The following is a 17,429-nucleotide window of genomic DNA, read 5'->3' as shown; positions in this document are numbered from 1 at the left end:
CACAAAAAGGATAAAAACACATCATAACTTTTGGATTGACGAGAGGCTGGATATAACAATTTCAGACATAAATGTACATTCTTGATACTGGGATCATGTGTGACAGAAATACGTTCTGTCAAAAGAATTTCTTCTTAATGACCTTTAAATGATGGAGACCGGATCCGCAGTATCAAAGTTTAAGTTGAATTTATTTTCTTTTACAAGACGGAGCGTTTCAGAGTGCAACACACAAGTAGGGTTACAGAGAAATGTAATGTAATGCATGGAGTATTCACAGTTGGTTTATATATCTTACAAATGGGCGTCTCAGCTTTCTTCTGAAGTTTACAGACACATTCCACAGATAACACTTTCTCACTTCTCTAATTGGTGGCCAGCTGAAGATCCTTAAATCAAAATGATACCCTTCTGACCTGTCTCTGACCTTTATTCCCTCCTGACTTCCTCTAACGTATATAGTACTGGCCTCCCATTATTAGTCTTAACTGCTGCGTTTGCTGTTTCTGCAACTTTGCAGAGCAAAACAAAAACATTCATCATGACTTGTAAAGACAGGAACACACATATAGTATGAGCTTAAGACATCTAATCATAGTATAATCCTAATTTTTATGACACGCCCACTCTTTCAACCACATCTGGTCTTGATCACTGAATTGAACTGACTCAGGTCACGTGATGACAATTGAGTCAGCTCCTTTTGCTGATGAAGATCATGACATGTGGATCTTGAGTTTAGATTTTTTTGTCACACAACTTCAGACATCTTTTGTCATGCTGGAAGAAATTTGCAACATCTATTGTTTTACTAGTGCAGTGCACATTCAAGACATGCCTGTTTGGAACGAGCGAATTGCTTGGCCTCTGGCTGCTACTTCAATGCAAATAATGTGCATCCTATATAACAAAGTGGATCAATCATATTGGGCTCTTAGATTGTTCCTGTAACTTCAGCTCGGATTTGAGTGGGTATGTTTGCTCCAAAGATTTGTGCTTTGTCTGTAGTGGCGCTTCACAATTGCCACAATATCAGAGCATATGAGACAAACTGGTTTTGAACTGCCAGTGGAAAGTATTTCCTTTGTTGTGAGCTAAACTCAACAATGTACCTTAATGCCTCCTGTGTAGTCACTCACTGCTGCTACTGATCTGCTAAACGTGCTGCCAAAACTACACTATCTGTCTAGACATAGGATAAGGATGTCCATTCTTGCTTAAAAGCTTTTTTTTCTCTTTTTAGAGCACTTTTCTCTGACTCGAGTCACACCTCATCTCTGGTCTCTCCCTGACATGCTGGAGTCAGTCGGCAGAGGCCTGAATCTCGCTGATCGCTGGTTTATTCAAAGTTTATTAATATTAAATATATTGCATGTCCAAATTGCACCAAATTCGACACTGCACATCCTTGGGCCCCCAGCAATACACCTGCCAAGTGTGAAGTCAATCGGACAAACAGTCCTCCAGATATGCGAAGGACATACATACAGACAGACAGGCAGAGAGAGATTCCTTGCTTTTTAGTTAAATGAACTGCAGTGCCTGTTCGAAACATGTCTGAGACAGTTCGCTGTACACAATGAACATTTTGATGTGCACGTCTGACAGTTACTGTTCAGTAGAGAGGCAAGAGAGTGGAGAGACTTAACTCAATGCATGACTGGATCATTTGAACATATTTGAAATGACAAACAAGAAATGCGAATACTGTTGTGAGAAAGTGAACTGCAGATTTGAGAGTAACACACCGTGTTTTGAGAATCATAATAAAGCAACTGATAAAAAACTGTAAATAGGCTGAGAAGTCTGTGCTCAACTGGATTTCAGACACACATAACCCTACGAGATCCAGTCACTGCTTGTTTCTCACAAATACTTCTGTGAGGCTTGTCGCAGGACTTATCAAACCACTGCTTCAGGTTTTCAGCTTCTGCTTTCTCTCCCATCCTCACACAGTCCTCTCCTTTAGGATTTTCCCCATCCCAATTGTCCGGCTCACGTTCGGCCCAGAAAGACAAACTAAGGGATGGAAAAGAGAAAGAGTTGGTTAAATAAAAATGAGTTGATTAGATTTTTTAATTTTTGGACATTTTTTCACAATAATCAAACCTTGTGTTCAGTGATGAGCCATCCACCCAAAACCATTTGTTCTCTTCCTTCGAGTCTGTCAGTCCAATCCAGAACTTGTCCTCAGCATTGATCATTTTGTCAATCAGTTTCTGGTTCAAGAGTATCTGAAGAGGAAAAGTTGGTGAACATTATGCTGTGTAACATGACTTTTCTGTGCTGAGACGCCATGTTTACTGCTTCAGAAACACAAATATGTGATAAAATGCATGATAACACAGTAAGTGTGCTACATGAACCTGCTGCAGTGTTTAATACCTGCTCCACCCTGCTGTCTATCTTCACCAGGTCTCCTCCTTGATTTTGGCAGGAATGTCTGCTCCCTTCCCAGGATAAATATGTGTCGGAGAAATAATAGCACTTTCCTCTAAGTTGCTCCCAGCCCTTGGCACATTTCAGACATGATTCACCTTTGAAGAGATTACAGCAAGGAATTTAGTCAGGTGGAACAAATCACTGTTTACTATCTAACTTCTGTTACCTGTCAATCCATTACAGTTTCTATAATCAACATCAGATGTTACAAAAGTGTGAAGGAGGAATCCATCACTTTTTATTTCAGGAGGTAGTGGTTGTGGGCAAGAAGGTGACATCATCTTTTCAGAGAGGCTCTCTGTTGAAAAAGACAGGAAGAAAAGAAATGTCACTTTCAGCAGTCTTATTTAGAAATCTTTCACACTTGTCAAAATAGTTGTGCATAATTATTGCTGACAACAACTTGAAAATAAATTTTATCAGCCAACTGGCAAGTTGAAATGAAAATATACTATAATACAAAATGTGTAAAGTAACATTAAAGTAACATTGCAGTGTTGCATGAGAAATGTTGACAGGACCTTGTCGAAAGTGTCAAACTCAAACTCCTACCCGTGAAATTTGTCTTCATAGCTTCATGTTCGGCTTTCATTGCTTGGAGACTCTTCTTCGTTTGCATGTTATCATAAGCTGTTTATAAAACAAAAGTAGTCTGTAAAGCTTTAAACACTCCTTTGGTGACTCAGCCAGTGCTTGATGATGAGCAGGAGTCTGGTTATTAGAGGAAACTTAACTCCTTTCCAAGATTAGCCTGATGATGTTCTTTGATAATGTGACTATGAATAATAACTACTGTAGATATCCTATGAATTTTGAAGGTTAATCTACATCAACCCACTTTGATAAAACTGCTCAAACTTACAGACACAACAAAGAGCGATGACCACAACTGCCAAGAGAACACAGAGAACCACCAGAGCAACTCTCTGTGATTTGAACTTTGACCCTCTATTTGACACCACTTGTTGGGAACCTGTTGAACAGTTAGAAGACACGAGACATGCACACAGATTGTGCAAACAACAACATGAACATCTATACGGTTTAATGCAGAAATTACCAGTTGAACCAAAAGCTCTGATGTTTAACAGAAGTGGAACATTATAATTGTAATAAAAGTGCCATTTTTCACAGGGCTGTTGCATTGGTTTAGACAGATGTTAATATTACTGTATTCACTCCTTCTATCTGCACATAATAAATATTTTCACCTGAATGTTAATGTGTCAATATTTTGGCTGGAATTTTGGATTTGATAAATAAATAAAAAAATAAAAACAACTTTCAAATATCTGCATTTTTTTCAAGGAATCAGATTCTTTCGCAAATCAGAGTAACATGATATACGTGCAGGATGTATACACATTATGTAGGATATATCAGTATGGACAGGATTAGGAAAAGTTCAGTTTCATGCAAAAATAATGGCAAATTAACAAAGTACTTCTACAGGTTATACTGGCTTTAGTGCTGCTGTGACAACCCATGATCAGCTCATATTTTCGTTTTCGACACTCTCACGAAGTGAAACATTTCAGTTAGTGGATGTCCTGGTACATTTGGTGCAGATTCACACATTCACACACAACTTTTGAGCGGGCTCTGCCTTTTCTCACCCGCAGCTCTGAACTGTTTATTCTAGTTATAACATCTATGAGTACTCATGTGTATCTATACATGAACACATCCACACACAGAATCTTAAAGTTAATAAAACAACAATAATATAATTATGGTGAAACTTATTGTTGTTTACCCGGCCAGTAGAACTATGAAGGACCATAGTACATAAAAAAAGACCAACAGGAAACACCAGGTTTCATACATTGGGTAATAGATGACTAAAGCTTTATGTGACTGCTATGCGTTGGCAGTTCCTCATTTTTTCTCTGCCTTGACTTCTCTTCACAGCACTTTACAATAAACTGACAGACCCTCTCTTCACTCAGTGGTTGATTGTGTTTCTTTCATTATTTCTTCATTGACAGTCTGTCAGTTTCCAGTTGGGAGAGAGGTTACTGTAAGCGAAACAGGGAGATTGATAAATAAAAACTATTCTTTATTTTTTTACAGCATCTCAACTTTACTTTTAGTGTCTAAAACCTTTGCACAGTACTGTATATATGTTATAATCAGTAGTGAAAAACACACAAAACTGCAATTTTCCTAGTTAACCTAAAATTCTTCATTTACAACTATACCTCAAATCTACAGTATGGTAAAAAAAAATCAGTGGTTGAACCTTTAATGAACTTCAGATTATAGTTTATTCTCCTTTTAGCTGAACTAAAAATTATTATACATTGTTGAAGTCGGTTTCAAGCTCATTAAAGTTACATCAGGATAAAGTATTTTAAAATATCCAAAATAAACCTAAAAGTTCAGATTAGCAATTTGATTCCTTTGATACATTTTGCTGTACACAATATACATTTTAATGTGTTTTTACACAATACAATTTATCAAAAGGATCAAATCTACTATCCTGACCTTTTTGTATTTTTAATATAATCTTATGTTTTTTGTTTCAAAGGACTGAGCACACCTTTAGTGATCTAATGAAGAAAGCTCTGTATGATTGAAGAGCAGCATTTGTTTGAAGAACACAAAATTAAAAATTTATGATGGCCACTGACTGGAGGTTACAGTTCATCTTCTTGTTTAGTTACCCCTGGTTATTACCTACCAGGCAGCTCTGTGGATGGCTGAGTTTTCAAGATCCTGACTTCAGCGTAAGGGGCATCAACTGATGAGGAAGCAGTCTCTGCAACACAAAAACACAACCTCAAACTGCTGTCTTAGAAATGTAAGAGGGAGGTAAAATCTACCAATTCGATAGATAGATAGATCATTCATCATTAATAATATTTAAGACTTACCAATGGTGTTTCCTTTCCTTCTTGTGAACTTAACTTCAGAGTAGAGTACTTCATTTTCAGGCATTTTACAGCTGCGTGACCATCAGTGACTCTGAGAGACAGAGAGAGAACTATATTTAAGTGTGGCGGGCGAAGGGCTTTATTATGTGTTGCTCCTTGAAATCTGTTTCACTTCCCTTTTGTTTGGACTAAACAAATGATAAACAAATGTTCTATTACGTGGTCTACACTGTGTAAGTGTAGAGTATCAAAATTTGAATTAAAGTTATCATTTGTTATAAGATTATCTGCTATGGTACTGTACATTATTATTTCATTACAACCAATTAGAAACCTTCCGAAACTCACATGAATCTTTTTGTTTCTAAAAAATAAACAGTTTTGACCCCCCCACCCCCCTCTAAAGAAATAAGAGGAACTTAAGGTCCACTTACTAACTTTTTGGGAGTTTTCAAGTACATCTCAGATCAGTACATGGGGTTTTCTCAGTAAGTGGACCTTTAAAAAACAATTTCCAACATCAGGAATAAACTTGCAAAATGCCCCCCTACAGCATATCAGAGCCACCAGATCCCCTAACTGTAGGGGTCAAGCATTCACACCTGCACCAGTTTTTCCTTTAATTTGTCACCCATCTGTACATTTCATAGGCTATCATAACACAGGATGTTTTATTCAGTGGGTCAAATTGTGCCAATGAGCCATTCCCAATGTTTGTTGTAGTCAAACAGTATGTTGTGGTCAGTGTGTGAAACTTCACTAATATTGAGGAGGCTCAACCTCTAGTAACCTCTAGTAGTTACGTCTAGTAACAGTGAAAAGAGGTCATTAGTAACCCTAAAGGAGAGCAGTCTGTGCTAAGAAAAGCTCCACAACATGACTGAAATATAATATTTTTCCAGGCTAATATGCATATGTAGTAGGATCCATAATAATATACATTATCACCTCTGAAAACAAGTCAAAAGTGGACTGAAGCTAGATGGATTCCCCAAATTTTGCCATTGATCACTACCACTATATGTGGTAATCAAGCAATGTTGGTGGGAGTCCCTCTAAATTAGACTGATGGGAATGATAAATTGCATTACTGCCAAATGTGTCCTGTAGGAGGGATTAACTACTTTTGTTGGCGGAAAATTTACTACTGCTGCCAACGTGAAAGACAGATGTTTATTCTGTGTTGGTGCCAGTAAAAATGAGTTTTCAAGATGAATAGAAATGCCAAGTAAAGACTCCAAAGATTAATACCACATCTCTGTCTAGTCCTGTAACATATTTTATTTTTGAGGTGCAGAAATATTAACAATTGAAATTTTGTTGTCTTTTCTTGTTGTCACCTGGTATATACTGTATGTATGAGAATGAGGAAAGTCACTCCTTTGGTCCTGTGGTTGTTGTCTGAAGGTGTGTTAATAGAAAATACATCTTGACGTGTCACAGCAGTGTAGATATGTCTCACTGTCACAGTGTCACACACACACCACACAGTTTTATTATCAAAATGTCTCATGTGTTTTATTACTACTGTTGTTTTATTGTTTTTATTTTTATTGATTTATTTAATTTTACTTTGTTTTGTAAAGTGCTGTATAAATAGTTTCTTCCTCTTCTTCTTCTTCCTCTTCTTCTTCTTCCTCTTCTTCTTCTTCTTCTTCTTCTTCTTCTTCTTCTCATTATTATTATTATTACTGAGACACTTCAAGTGCCATCATCAATGTTATTACACCTGTGCTTTTACTACTACGACAAGTGTGTGCTGTGAAAAAGGCCTATTTCTGCATAGGTGAACAACAGTAATCATTTCAATGAAACTAAATAGAAGATGTAAAACTGGTACATATTTTGACAAATTATATCCTTTCTGTCTCTTTACACATGAAGTGATGCAGATATGTCCCCGTGTTTCCTCAAGCCCCTAACCCTGTTTTTAATATTCATAAAGTGTATTTCAGAGACCAAAACTATACAAATGGGCACATAAAAGTTTGGTATTTTCAAGATTCAAGCCTCAGCTCTACCTGCAGCTACTGGTTTATACCACAAGGTGGCGGCCACATCTCAACATTTAAACCAAAGGCAGGCGCTGCACTGTGCTGCATTCACTGTCCCTGTGAAGCTGTAAACTGTCGGTAACTGTTGATAAAAAAAGAGTTGATTTTCAGTCCGTCTATCTGTTTGGGTAGAAGTAGCCTGTGCTGAAGCAGAAGCATAAAGAGGACAGCATGTGTGTCAAACATGAGTGACTGTAAAACTGGCCAAAAGTTAGCCAAAATTAGCCATACATTGCTGTTAAAATTAGCCTATGTGCCAGTGATTCTTGGCCTATCATGCAAAGTGTAGCTTGAATTTTGTTTGCACTTAAAGGACAGAAAGGTCACAAATTTTCAAGTCTGTCTTTAAAAAAACAATCAGGTGTCCATGTTAACAGTGAAAGAGGTTTTCCTCACTGCAATCATTTCTCCTGTTCTGGCTATTAAAAGAGCCCCTTCAAATGCACTTTCAGTATAAGTGATGGGGGGCAAAATTCACAGTTTGTCCACACAGTCATTTTGTACAAAAATGTATTTAAAAGTTTATCTGAACCTTATATGAGGCTTCAGCAGTCCGAGTTAGGCATATCAAGTGGATATCTGCCACGTTTACAGTCTTTTTAGCATCAAATTCCCTCTTTGTGTTTCCTCTGAAAGTGTTTCCCTGTTGAGCTGCGGTGAAAATATAGCAACAAAAAGAGGGACTTTGGCACTGAAAAGACTGTAAGGTTAAAAGATGTCTACTTGATTTGACTCATTTGGACAGCTGACACTTCATATTAGCTTCAGATAAACTTTAAAATACATTTTTGCAAAGAAGGAGGACTGTGGCCCCCTCTGGCCCCCATCACTTATATTTTAAGTGCATTATGAGGGGATCTTCTAATAGTCGGTAGCCTATGACATTAGAAGTATGACAGTGTCCATGAATAATGAAAACTGATGGCCTGCAGCCTGCCTGATGTCACACACACAGAGGCTACATAAGCACAAATATATGTACATACACATATAATATAAAGCCTACATATAGATATTTATACATATATTGTATGAAGGACACATGCACATCACACATTACATACATACATACATACATACATGTACTCATATGTTCAAAACTTCTCATTGATTATTCGCTTTATCTTTAACTATTGCTTTTGCTATTTTAAATATTTCCGTTATTTTTTACATTTTATTTTTTACTGCACTGTCAAGGAGCTGAAACCTTAGACTTTTACTCTCTTGCAGCCTACTTGTGTAATGAGATGAAACAATAAAAGACTGTGAAACTTGAACTTGAACAGGAGGAACGATTACTGCAAGAAAAAACTATATCAATGTATCATTTTGGCACCTGATTATTGTTTTAAGACAAACTTGAAAAATTATGAACCCGACCTTTAAGGTCAATTTGTATTTAACAGCGAATTTGTGAATACAGTTAGACATCAAACAGGGAGATAAAACAACTCCAGATGATAGTTGCTAATATATTCTCGACAACCTAAACATTGTATAGCTTTCACCAGATGTGTTAATGATGGTTAATTACTGTAGGTGAGACTGAGTGGTTCAGGTGTAATAACCGTTCACCAAGGTGTGTTGAACAAACACAGAGGAGGCAGAACTTTGCTTTACCAGTTTATTGGCAGGTAAGTGAGTGTGTGGTCTACAGGAAACAAACATATGCAAGATCCACACAGAACAATCAGGTTACACATTGTACGCAATCATAATGCTACATAATGTAACTGACCATGAAAATAAGCCAGCAAATTCAAGGTAAGTAATAGACTATACATGCTCTGTTAAAGCAGGACTGATATAAACAAAATTAATAAAATAACTAATAAACTAACCTTCAACATTCAATGTCATAGTCTCCATTGAAATATATTACATATTTTAGCTGTAAAGAAATACCACTCTAAGGTTGGAAAGTTTCTCATTCAAGTTACATATTAAAAAAACACAAAATAACACTAACTTGAAAGCATTATTATTATTTTATTGTTTGATTTCATACATAATATTATAGAAACAATTACGCCAGCAAAAAGCTACTTTAGGCAGTATTTAGCTTGCAGAGAAATAAGTTCAAATGTCACAATAACATTTATGTTTAACCTTTATGGCAATATGGATTAATTGTGAAACAAAGCAACTAAACAGGTTTCTTCACAGGCAGAATGTATCCTCCGGACAAACTTAAGCTGCCTCTAAATAATCGACTAGCATGGCAATATAATTACTCATGAAACACAAAGGCAGGTAAAACATGCACTTTCTTCTGATCCAAAGGGGAATTAACTGCTCAATGAACTGGTAAATTTAGCTGTAAGGACTGTTTCCTGCTTTAGTCTTCTTTTCTCTTCACCTTCCGGGTTTTTCTTCACCTGCTGGTGTACTGCAGGACTAACACTAATTGGCTGTGGCCACTCAACGAGCACCTGAGGGGGAGGTGACACGCCCATGCACATCATCCAATCACACAAATCCACTCTCACCTCCAGAGTCTCTTGAACAATAACCTTTGGTAAGTTTAACTTTTATTAGTGGTTATTTCTCCCACGTCGCAGAAACGCAGCATTCGCCAGTTAATGGCGCCATTTTGGCTCCACAGCTTCTCTTCTTTGATGCAGTTCCTGTGTTTGGTCATGTGCCGACATCCAGCATCGCATCCTTTTTAGACATCTGCTGGGGACCAAAGTGCATCATGGTACTTGTAGTCATTGAGTCCAACTTTAATGTCCGTATTTATTGTCACCTGCCCGGTAGCTACTATAAGAGAAGCTAATAATAAGCTGTGTTTTCAACAGGTCTGCAAGTAAAAGAGTTTTAAGAACCAAAACACCAGGTATTACATATGGAAACTAACCTGTAGGCCTAATTACCTGTAGTAATTAAAACACAGTACACTGTTGCCACGGATACATACAGTCTGTCTGTGTTAACCTGAGACTTAATGTAAGAAATTCTGTATTTTAATTAGTAGTTTGCATTAAAATGAGAAGCAATGTAAGCTATAAAAGCTTTTTTCACTATAATGAGTAAATTACGATATGTAAAAGTCATAAGCTACCTTTGGGGCATTATTACATACACACATAACACACACACACACACACACACACACACACACACACACACACACACACACACACTGTAGCCTGAAGCAATACAGTGAATTTACACTCACTGCAATATTATTATAATATTTTTTTTCTCCAAGAGGCAAGCGCAAAATGTAAAATACATAGACTAAAGGTAGGTTATAGATAGGCTATTGGGAAATGTGCGCGCCCACACACACACACACACACACACATGCGCGCGCGTGCTCAGTCCTCCACCCCCTTCTCTCTCTCTCTCTCTCTCTCTCTCTCTCTCTCTCTTACTCACTCACTCACACACACTCACTCGTGTTTCACCCTCACACCTCAACAGCAGCGTGCAAATAAACACACACACATACACGCACGCATACACTCACACACACACTCACACACTCACACACAAACACACACACACTCACATTTCTGCATCCTGTATTTTTTTATGCACCGGGAACCGGGCGCTTTATAAGCGGTCGTGGATTATGATGCCAGTTTTTATATCAGCGGAATATTGGCCTCTTCCTCGGCTCCAGCTGTGAATAGCAGTGTGTCGCGTGTTTTTATTTTTTTTTTATTTTTTAATGTTTTAGATTAATTTCTTATTTGGTTCCTCGTTACTTCTGAGCGCCGAGAGACCGCCGAGACGCAAAGCCTACGTTCAATGCCGTTGGAACATGTCCTATGTTCCCTTTCAAGGTAAGACAGAGCAGATATTTCATATTTTTCTGTCATCGACTGCATGTTTCTTTTCTGTCCTCTTCCCCCGTTCCTCACCATCCTCTCTCTCTCTCTCTCTCTCTCTCGCTCTCTCTCTCAGTCTCTCTCTCTCAGTCTCTCTCTCTCTCTCTCTGTCAGTCTCTCTCTCTCTATCTCTCAGGCACTATCATATGCAATAGGCATATCTAAAAGCACCATAGCCGACAGGTGCATAGAGATAGCCCTAGAGTGCCTTCTAGATAGATGCCCACACACGCACACGAGCAATGCAAGCACAAAACACACACGGATCCATCCGGCTCAGCGTGTGTCCGTATCGACCTGTGCATGCGGCAATTATAGTATCGTAATAAGGTATGCATGTGTACTGGTGTCACAGTCTACTCCTGCAAGTGTATTCCTGCGTTTGAGAGCAGCTGCACAGCCCTGTTGGAAAACGTCATAATATTCCTAAAATATTCTTATAATAATCCTGTGGTGTCATAGAGTACATATAGTACTCACAAGGAGTTTACAGCTACAAGATAGTAGTTGTTTGATGTGTTATCTCTGCTGCTCATATATTATGGAGTTTATACTGCCCTTATATGGTTTTACTATATTTGTTGGTGTAATATGCCTGTAATAGTATTATAGGCACTCTCAGCGTAGTATAGGGAGTTTAGAGTGTCCTTTTAATATTCAATTATATTTTTATAGCCTATGCTATTCATGAAATACTCCTTCAGGGACTTTTTCCTGACAGAGACGTTTTCTGTGGTGTAGTATCTTATGAAATATGTTTGGGATTCTGTCAATAGCTTGAATGGACTGTATCCTGCCTCCCGTATGCAAAAACTTTGGCCCACTAAAATATGTAGATGACCAGAATGAGAGGCTACTTCATTCTTGCTGGTCTTTTATTCCCCCCATACTCGAGTGTGAGTGGGTGAAAGGCGCTTCAGTGTACGGGAAAGGCAGATTTCCCTTGGTATCATTGCACTGCAACTGTGACTAATGCTATATGTGAGCAGGCGTGCTGCAGTGAGCTGCCTCACATCTATCCAGTCGAAACGTTCAATTTGCAATGTGTGTGCGTGTGCGTGTGTGTGTGTGCGTGTGTGTGTGTGTGTGTTTGATTTGAGGGTCTAATTTGGAAAAAAAAAAAAAAAAAAAAAGCGAGGTCCTCAAACATGATGGCCGGAGTCAGACCGGAGTGAGACAGAGTGAGATGAAACGCCCAGCGCAAAGTTTGGAGGCATCGTGAAGGATTTGAGGGTGTCGTGGTTTGTGTGAGTATCTGTTATCAGGGGAGGGTAGACGTAAAAAATTTGGGGATGGGGAGGAACTGGATGTGTGTGAGTAGATGTATGAACAGAGAGATAAGGAGAGCGGTGTGTGTAGCCAGTGTGTGGGTTCAGGAGAGAGTGGAGGTGTGCTGCATGTGACTGCTAGGGTGAGAAAGAGGGATGGTGTATGTGTGGCTACAAGCACACACTCACAGACCTGTAAGCCCTTGTAGAACAATATGTATGCCTCCAAAATGGAGACTAATCTCGACCTGAAAAACTCAACTCTCAGCTCTTGGACTTCACCATGACCCCGGAGTCATCATCTGAGCTGCACATGAAAAGAAAGACCAAATTTAACTGTGGCATTGTGCTCGGCTCCTTTTCAATCTGTTTTTTTTTTTTTTTTATCACCTCCGAGCAAAGCAGATAATGACCAAAATGCCCTCTTGTGCAAGTGTAGCTGTAGAAGTTGGTTGCATAATGATGGTGAGATGCTTTACCACTGTGTTTGTGTGTGTGTATGAGTGTGTATGTGTGTGTGTATGTGCGTGTGTGTGTGTGTGTGTGTGTGTGCAAGCCTACTCTGGGAATCATTGCCAGGAAATTGTGAGCACAGTGCTGCACCTTCCAACCTGCCAGCGATGGCACTGAGTACTCCTTTTCTGTGATCATACAGTGGCGTTTCATTTTAGACATTGTTTTCAGAGCTAAGCAGTGTTTAGTCTTATCCAATTTGGTACAACTGCTGAAGGTTTAGCCGTAGCTGGATTGTGAGGCGTATCAGTATTGAAAATACACTAACATGTGGTGAGGTTATACAGTTTTAACTACCTTATGCAGCAGTTTTATAAAAAATTGTACCCTAAATGGAGATTTTACTCGTATACCTGTTTATTTTTTTGCATTATGTACTGTATATTCTTATTTATATCAGAATTTCCAAAAGTCCCCAGCTATTTATATATGTACATGTTTAAAATCAGATAAGCAAAATGCATTAATATGTATCAGTACCAAACCTATTGCTACTGGTGTCACTTAACAGAAAATGTATAAATTGAGGAAAATCATTTATCAATTTGTAGCAGTTCTGCTTTTCTCTGTTTTATATCATTGTTAATTGAATATCTTTTAGTTTAAGATTGTTCGTTGGGCAAAATAAGCAATCTCAAGACAACACCTAGGCTTTCAGAAATTTTGATGTGCACTTTTCACTCTTTACTGTTATTTTAGCGACCAAATAATTAATATGAAAAATAATCAATAATGAAAATAACCATTAGTTAAAGACCCTTTTATGTTTTTGGCCAACCAGCTCAGTGCACTCTGAGATATACTCTTTCCATCTCCTCTGTCTACCTATACATTAGAAGCTCCATGGTTACTCAAAGTGATTATGTAACACTGTGTGATATTTATTGCTGCACAGTGACTCAACATCTAGAGATAAAATATGTGGTAAGACGGCTGATATTAGTGTGACATTGATTTGTGATGAGATATAGATCTACATAACGGGATTGGGGGGGGGGGGACCCTTAAACGATCTTGCAGATGTATTGGAGCCCACGTTGACGAGTGTGTTAAGCTAATGTACCAGGCAAGCCATTTGCAGTCATGCCAAGTACTGGCTCACATGAACAGGCAGTTAGTGGGAGGCAGGCAGCAGCAACAGCAGCAGCAGAGATGGGCCTTCCTATCTTGGCTAAATCTTTTTCCTCCCTCATTCGCTCTCTTAAACTCACACCTCCTTTCAGTCTATCTCTTTTCTCCTTCTTTCTCTTGCTCTCTCCTCCACTGTGGTCGACCCCCCCTCATGTTGAACCACCCACCCACACACACACGTATACTACACACACACATGCTCTTCTACCCCCTCACCGTCTCCTCTTTCTCCCTGTTTTCCCTCTTCTACAATGGCAGTATCCATGAGTACAGATGGACACTATGGAGGCAAGCAGCCGGCTGGCTGAGCTATCCCTGGCCTTGTCGATTTTACAGTAGTTTGATACAGCAGCTCCTGTCAAGCATGGCCATAGTTAAAGAGACAGCACACCACCAATGCACTGCAGCACTCCTCCTCTCCCTCCTTCTCTTTCCCTCTCTTTCTCCCATGTGACATAAGGGACTGTCTTACACCCCTCCACTACTCAGGCTGTGCCAAGAACCATCATCTGTTAGGCTATTACTGTACTGTATGCGCGAGATTCATCTAGCCCTGTGCACTAGATGATCTGTCAAAAGAGAGAGCCCATTCATTCTCCAGTGGGGCGCTGAGTGTGTTGGAGATGCATTTGCGGCGGCTTTTTCAAGTGTTGTTTCGAATTAGCGGCAGAGTCGACCAGTGATGAGCATTCAGGAGAAGTGATTTGCTTTTAATCACACATGTAGGGCTGAATTCTCCAGCTGGAGAGCTTCTCGGTTGGTGTTGACAGATCTTTAGAGATCTGATGTTTCACGAATCAAAGAACCCCCTGTCCAAGTTCAGGGACGTTTTAAATTTGCTGGCCGAATCCCCTCTAGATGTGGGAAGTCAGCACTTTTAAATGTCAACCCAGACTGTGCCTTCAGCTTTTTCAAGTATCCCCAAAGCTTTCCAGTCAAAGGGAGGCAATGATGTCAAGATATTGAGGAAATATCATTCATGTCATTATTCTGGCCCGCAGGTAAGAAGTCAATCATAGTTCAACAGGTCGTCATTTGAATGCAGTCACATAATATTTTACATATTCATCAGCGTGTACAGAGATCTAATCAATTAGCACACAGAGTAGTGCAGTCGCTTACTAAACTTGTTTAAATGCGTATTATCTGGCAGACACTTCAGGGTCTTTGATACTCTGGGGGTCAATCAATAGCAGACCTCAGCAGCATAAAATAGGGACTGTGACCATGTAGACCCATTGATAATCAAACAAGTGGAAGTACTGGTGATCTGCACATGATGTGACATTTTATGGAAGGTGTATCTTCGATCACCTTTGGGACCTTTTGTATTCTGGGACCAAAAAATATATTACGTCATCTGCATATTGTGTGAGGCAGGAAGATTTTATGGTCTTGCAAAGGCAAGAATTTCTTACTTCGTGGAGTATATGTGGATGGCTCCACATGGTTTATTTTTGGCAAAGAATAAATTAGCCTTCAGTCCAGATGTGTCGTCACTCTCTCTGTCTTTTTGTTCAGTATCAATAGATTAAGTCTTCCGCTGATCCTCTTTTCTCATTTTTCCTATCTGTCGCCCAACACTAAACTAGCTTTAGTAAAGAATGCCCAGACGCTTTTCCTCTAAGAGCTTTCAGTACTTTAGTGATACTGGGGGAATCTACACGGGGGCTGCTGAACTGAGTCGCTGGGAGGAGTGGCTTTTTAGATTCAGCTACACTTTGGGTGGGTGGGTAATTCAATTCTACTGCAAAGCCAGAGTAGAATGACTCAATGGGTTTGTGTGGCGAGAATACCTCGGCTTTTGATTGATCTTGTCAGGATTCACTCACAGCAAAAAGGTCAGGATGAGCTGCCTCCTCTCTCCTGAGCCAATCAGAGTTCTGCCAATCTGGGATAATGATCTCCCTCTGGAAATGGTTGGCTCATAAGGTTTGCAGGCATGATGTCATCCAATCCCATGGATGCCTGTGATTCAGAACTGTGAATTTAGCCAAATACCCTAGGCAGTGTGAGAAGTTACTGTACATATGTCAGTAGTATGAGTCATGGGGTGACCAATGGAAGGAATATTTGTTTAAAGATGAATTTATGGCGTGAAGGGATCTTATTAAGTCCTTCATATGCGTTGAGGTTTACTTAAGATTATACCTGCAGTTTCTTTTTCAAATGATTTAATTGTAAGATTTTGAGCTTTTGAGTCTCTTTTTTTCTACATTTGTATTGCCCACATTTTCATTTAAACCAATTCAGAAGCTACAACGATTAGCTAATGGATTTGTCGATAGACAGAAAATTAATTGGTAACTATTTTAATAATTGATTCATTCTTTCTGTCATTTTTCAAGCAAAATGCCCAATATCTTTTGGTTCCGGCTTCTCATATGTGACAATTTGCTGTTTTTCTTCATCATACTATATGACAGTGAATGTAATTTGACTGAAATTTGGACTGTAAAGGTGGTTGTATACTCCTTCAGACATGCTTGTTGGACAGTGGAAATGCCCATTAAACTTCTTCCCCCCCGCACCATTTCAACGACAGATAAGGGGGAGCTGTGCACGACTATTCCTGTAACTTTCTGAAACGGACAAGCTGACTTTCACCCCCCCCCCCACGGTGATTGGCTGGCAGTGTGGAGGTGAGAAAGGAGCCAGGTTTTGACCTTCTCCCGCTTGCTCTCCTTTTTCATTCTTGACGCAAGTATTTATGACACCTGAAAGGCGACGCTTCCAGGAGACTGGAAAAATGCACCATTATTCCCGTATTTAAATGATATTGTGCGTCCACAGTCCACCTCCCCTCTCTGTGACGGTCGGCTTTTCTCCGCCTTTGAGCGCGGCCGTTCGGAACAACTATAAACGCATTTGATTTCCGACGAGGTCAGTCAAACATGTGGCAAGAACCGGCACTGAGCAATCATATATCAACCTCAGGGCTTCTGAATGTGAATTCCATTGTGAGCGCCATTTTTTTTTAAACATTTCATAGACTAAGTGATTAATTGAGAAAATAATCAGCAGATTAATCACCAATTTCTCACATGAAAGTTTTCAAAGTGAAATGATTTCACAGAGTGTGCTTTTTGCTAAGTGATAAGTAATGTAATTAAGGTAACTTATTTCAGTGGAATATATACAGTTATATACAACTGACAAAGCCCATATCAATAACATAGTGCATAATTAATATGTACAGTACACGGGGCGGTCATTTCCTTTGACATGCATGCTCATGCTTCTCCTAGTAGCTCGAGGGCCAGTAAAATAAAGGCTGCTACCACAGGCTGTAAAATAATGGCC

At 39.2% G+C, this 17,429-nt stretch overlaps 2 protein-coding genes across 3 annotated transcripts in view; one reads left to right on the top strand and one right to left on the bottom strand.

Annotated features, from left to right (window-relative positions):
- Positions 1 to 167: 167 nt before the first annotated feature.
- On the bottom strand, positions 168 to 5,417 carry LOC122987508 (CD209 antigen-like protein E). 2 transcript variants are annotated; one of them, XM_044359412.1, is made up of 8 exons: positions 5,322 to 5,417; positions 5,129 to 5,206; positions 3,305 to 3,415; positions 2,995 to 3,072; positions 2,678 to 2,740; positions 2,386 to 2,537; positions 2,110 to 2,234; positions 168 to 2,019 (listed from the first exon to the last, which is right to left on the bottom strand). In XM_044359412.1, exons 1-8 carry the CDS (start codon positions 5,383 to 5,385, stop codon positions 1,824 to 1,826), a joined length of 867 nt encoding a protein of 288 aa, XP_044215347.1. In that variant the 5' UTR covers positions 5,386 to 5,417; the 3' UTR covers positions 168 to 1,823. The 2 variants fall into 2 exon arrangements, with proteins under 2 accessions (XP_044215347.1, XP_044215346.1); XM_044359411.1 differs by lacking the exons at positions 5,129 to 5,206; positions 5,322 to 5,417 and having other exon boundaries at positions 3,305 to 4,195.
- A 5,370-nt stretch (positions 5,418 to 10,787) lies between these two features.
- The window catches only part of syngap1b (synaptic Ras GTPase activating protein 1b), a 131,839-nt gene continuing 125,197 nt past the window's right edge, over positions 10,788 to 17,429 (top strand). Inside the window, exon 1 of the mRNA XM_044359207.1 lies at positions 10,788 to 11,169. Within this exon, the coding sequence (XP_044215142.1) occupies positions 11,148 to 11,169 (22 nt within the window). The 5' untranslated portion in view covers positions 10,788 to 11,147. The remainder of the gene's footprint in view (positions 11,170 to 17,429) is intronic.

Source organism: Thunnus albacares, chromosome 8, assembly GCF_914725855.1.
Source record: "Thunnus albacares chromosome 8, fThuAlb1.1, whole genome shotgun sequence".
Taxonomy (NCBI): domain Eukaryota; kingdom Metazoa; phylum Chordata; class Actinopteri; order Scombriformes; family Scombridae; genus Thunnus; species Thunnus albacares.
This window is presented reverse-complemented; position numbering and strand designations above follow the sequence as displayed.

Coding starts and splice junctions, on each gene's coding strand:
- LOC122987508 (XM_044359411.1), bottom strand. CDS start 3,587: ATGCAACAGCCCTGTGAAAAATGGCACTTTTATTACAATTATAATGTT. Junction 2,741..2,994: donor TATGAAGACAAATTTCACGG/GTAGGAGTTTGA, acceptor CTTTTTCAACAG/AGAGCCTCTCTGAAAAGATG. Junction 2,235..2,385: donor TAGACAGCAGGGTGGAGCAG/GTATTAAACACT, acceptor TTTCCTCTTCAG/ATACTCTTGAACCAGAAACT.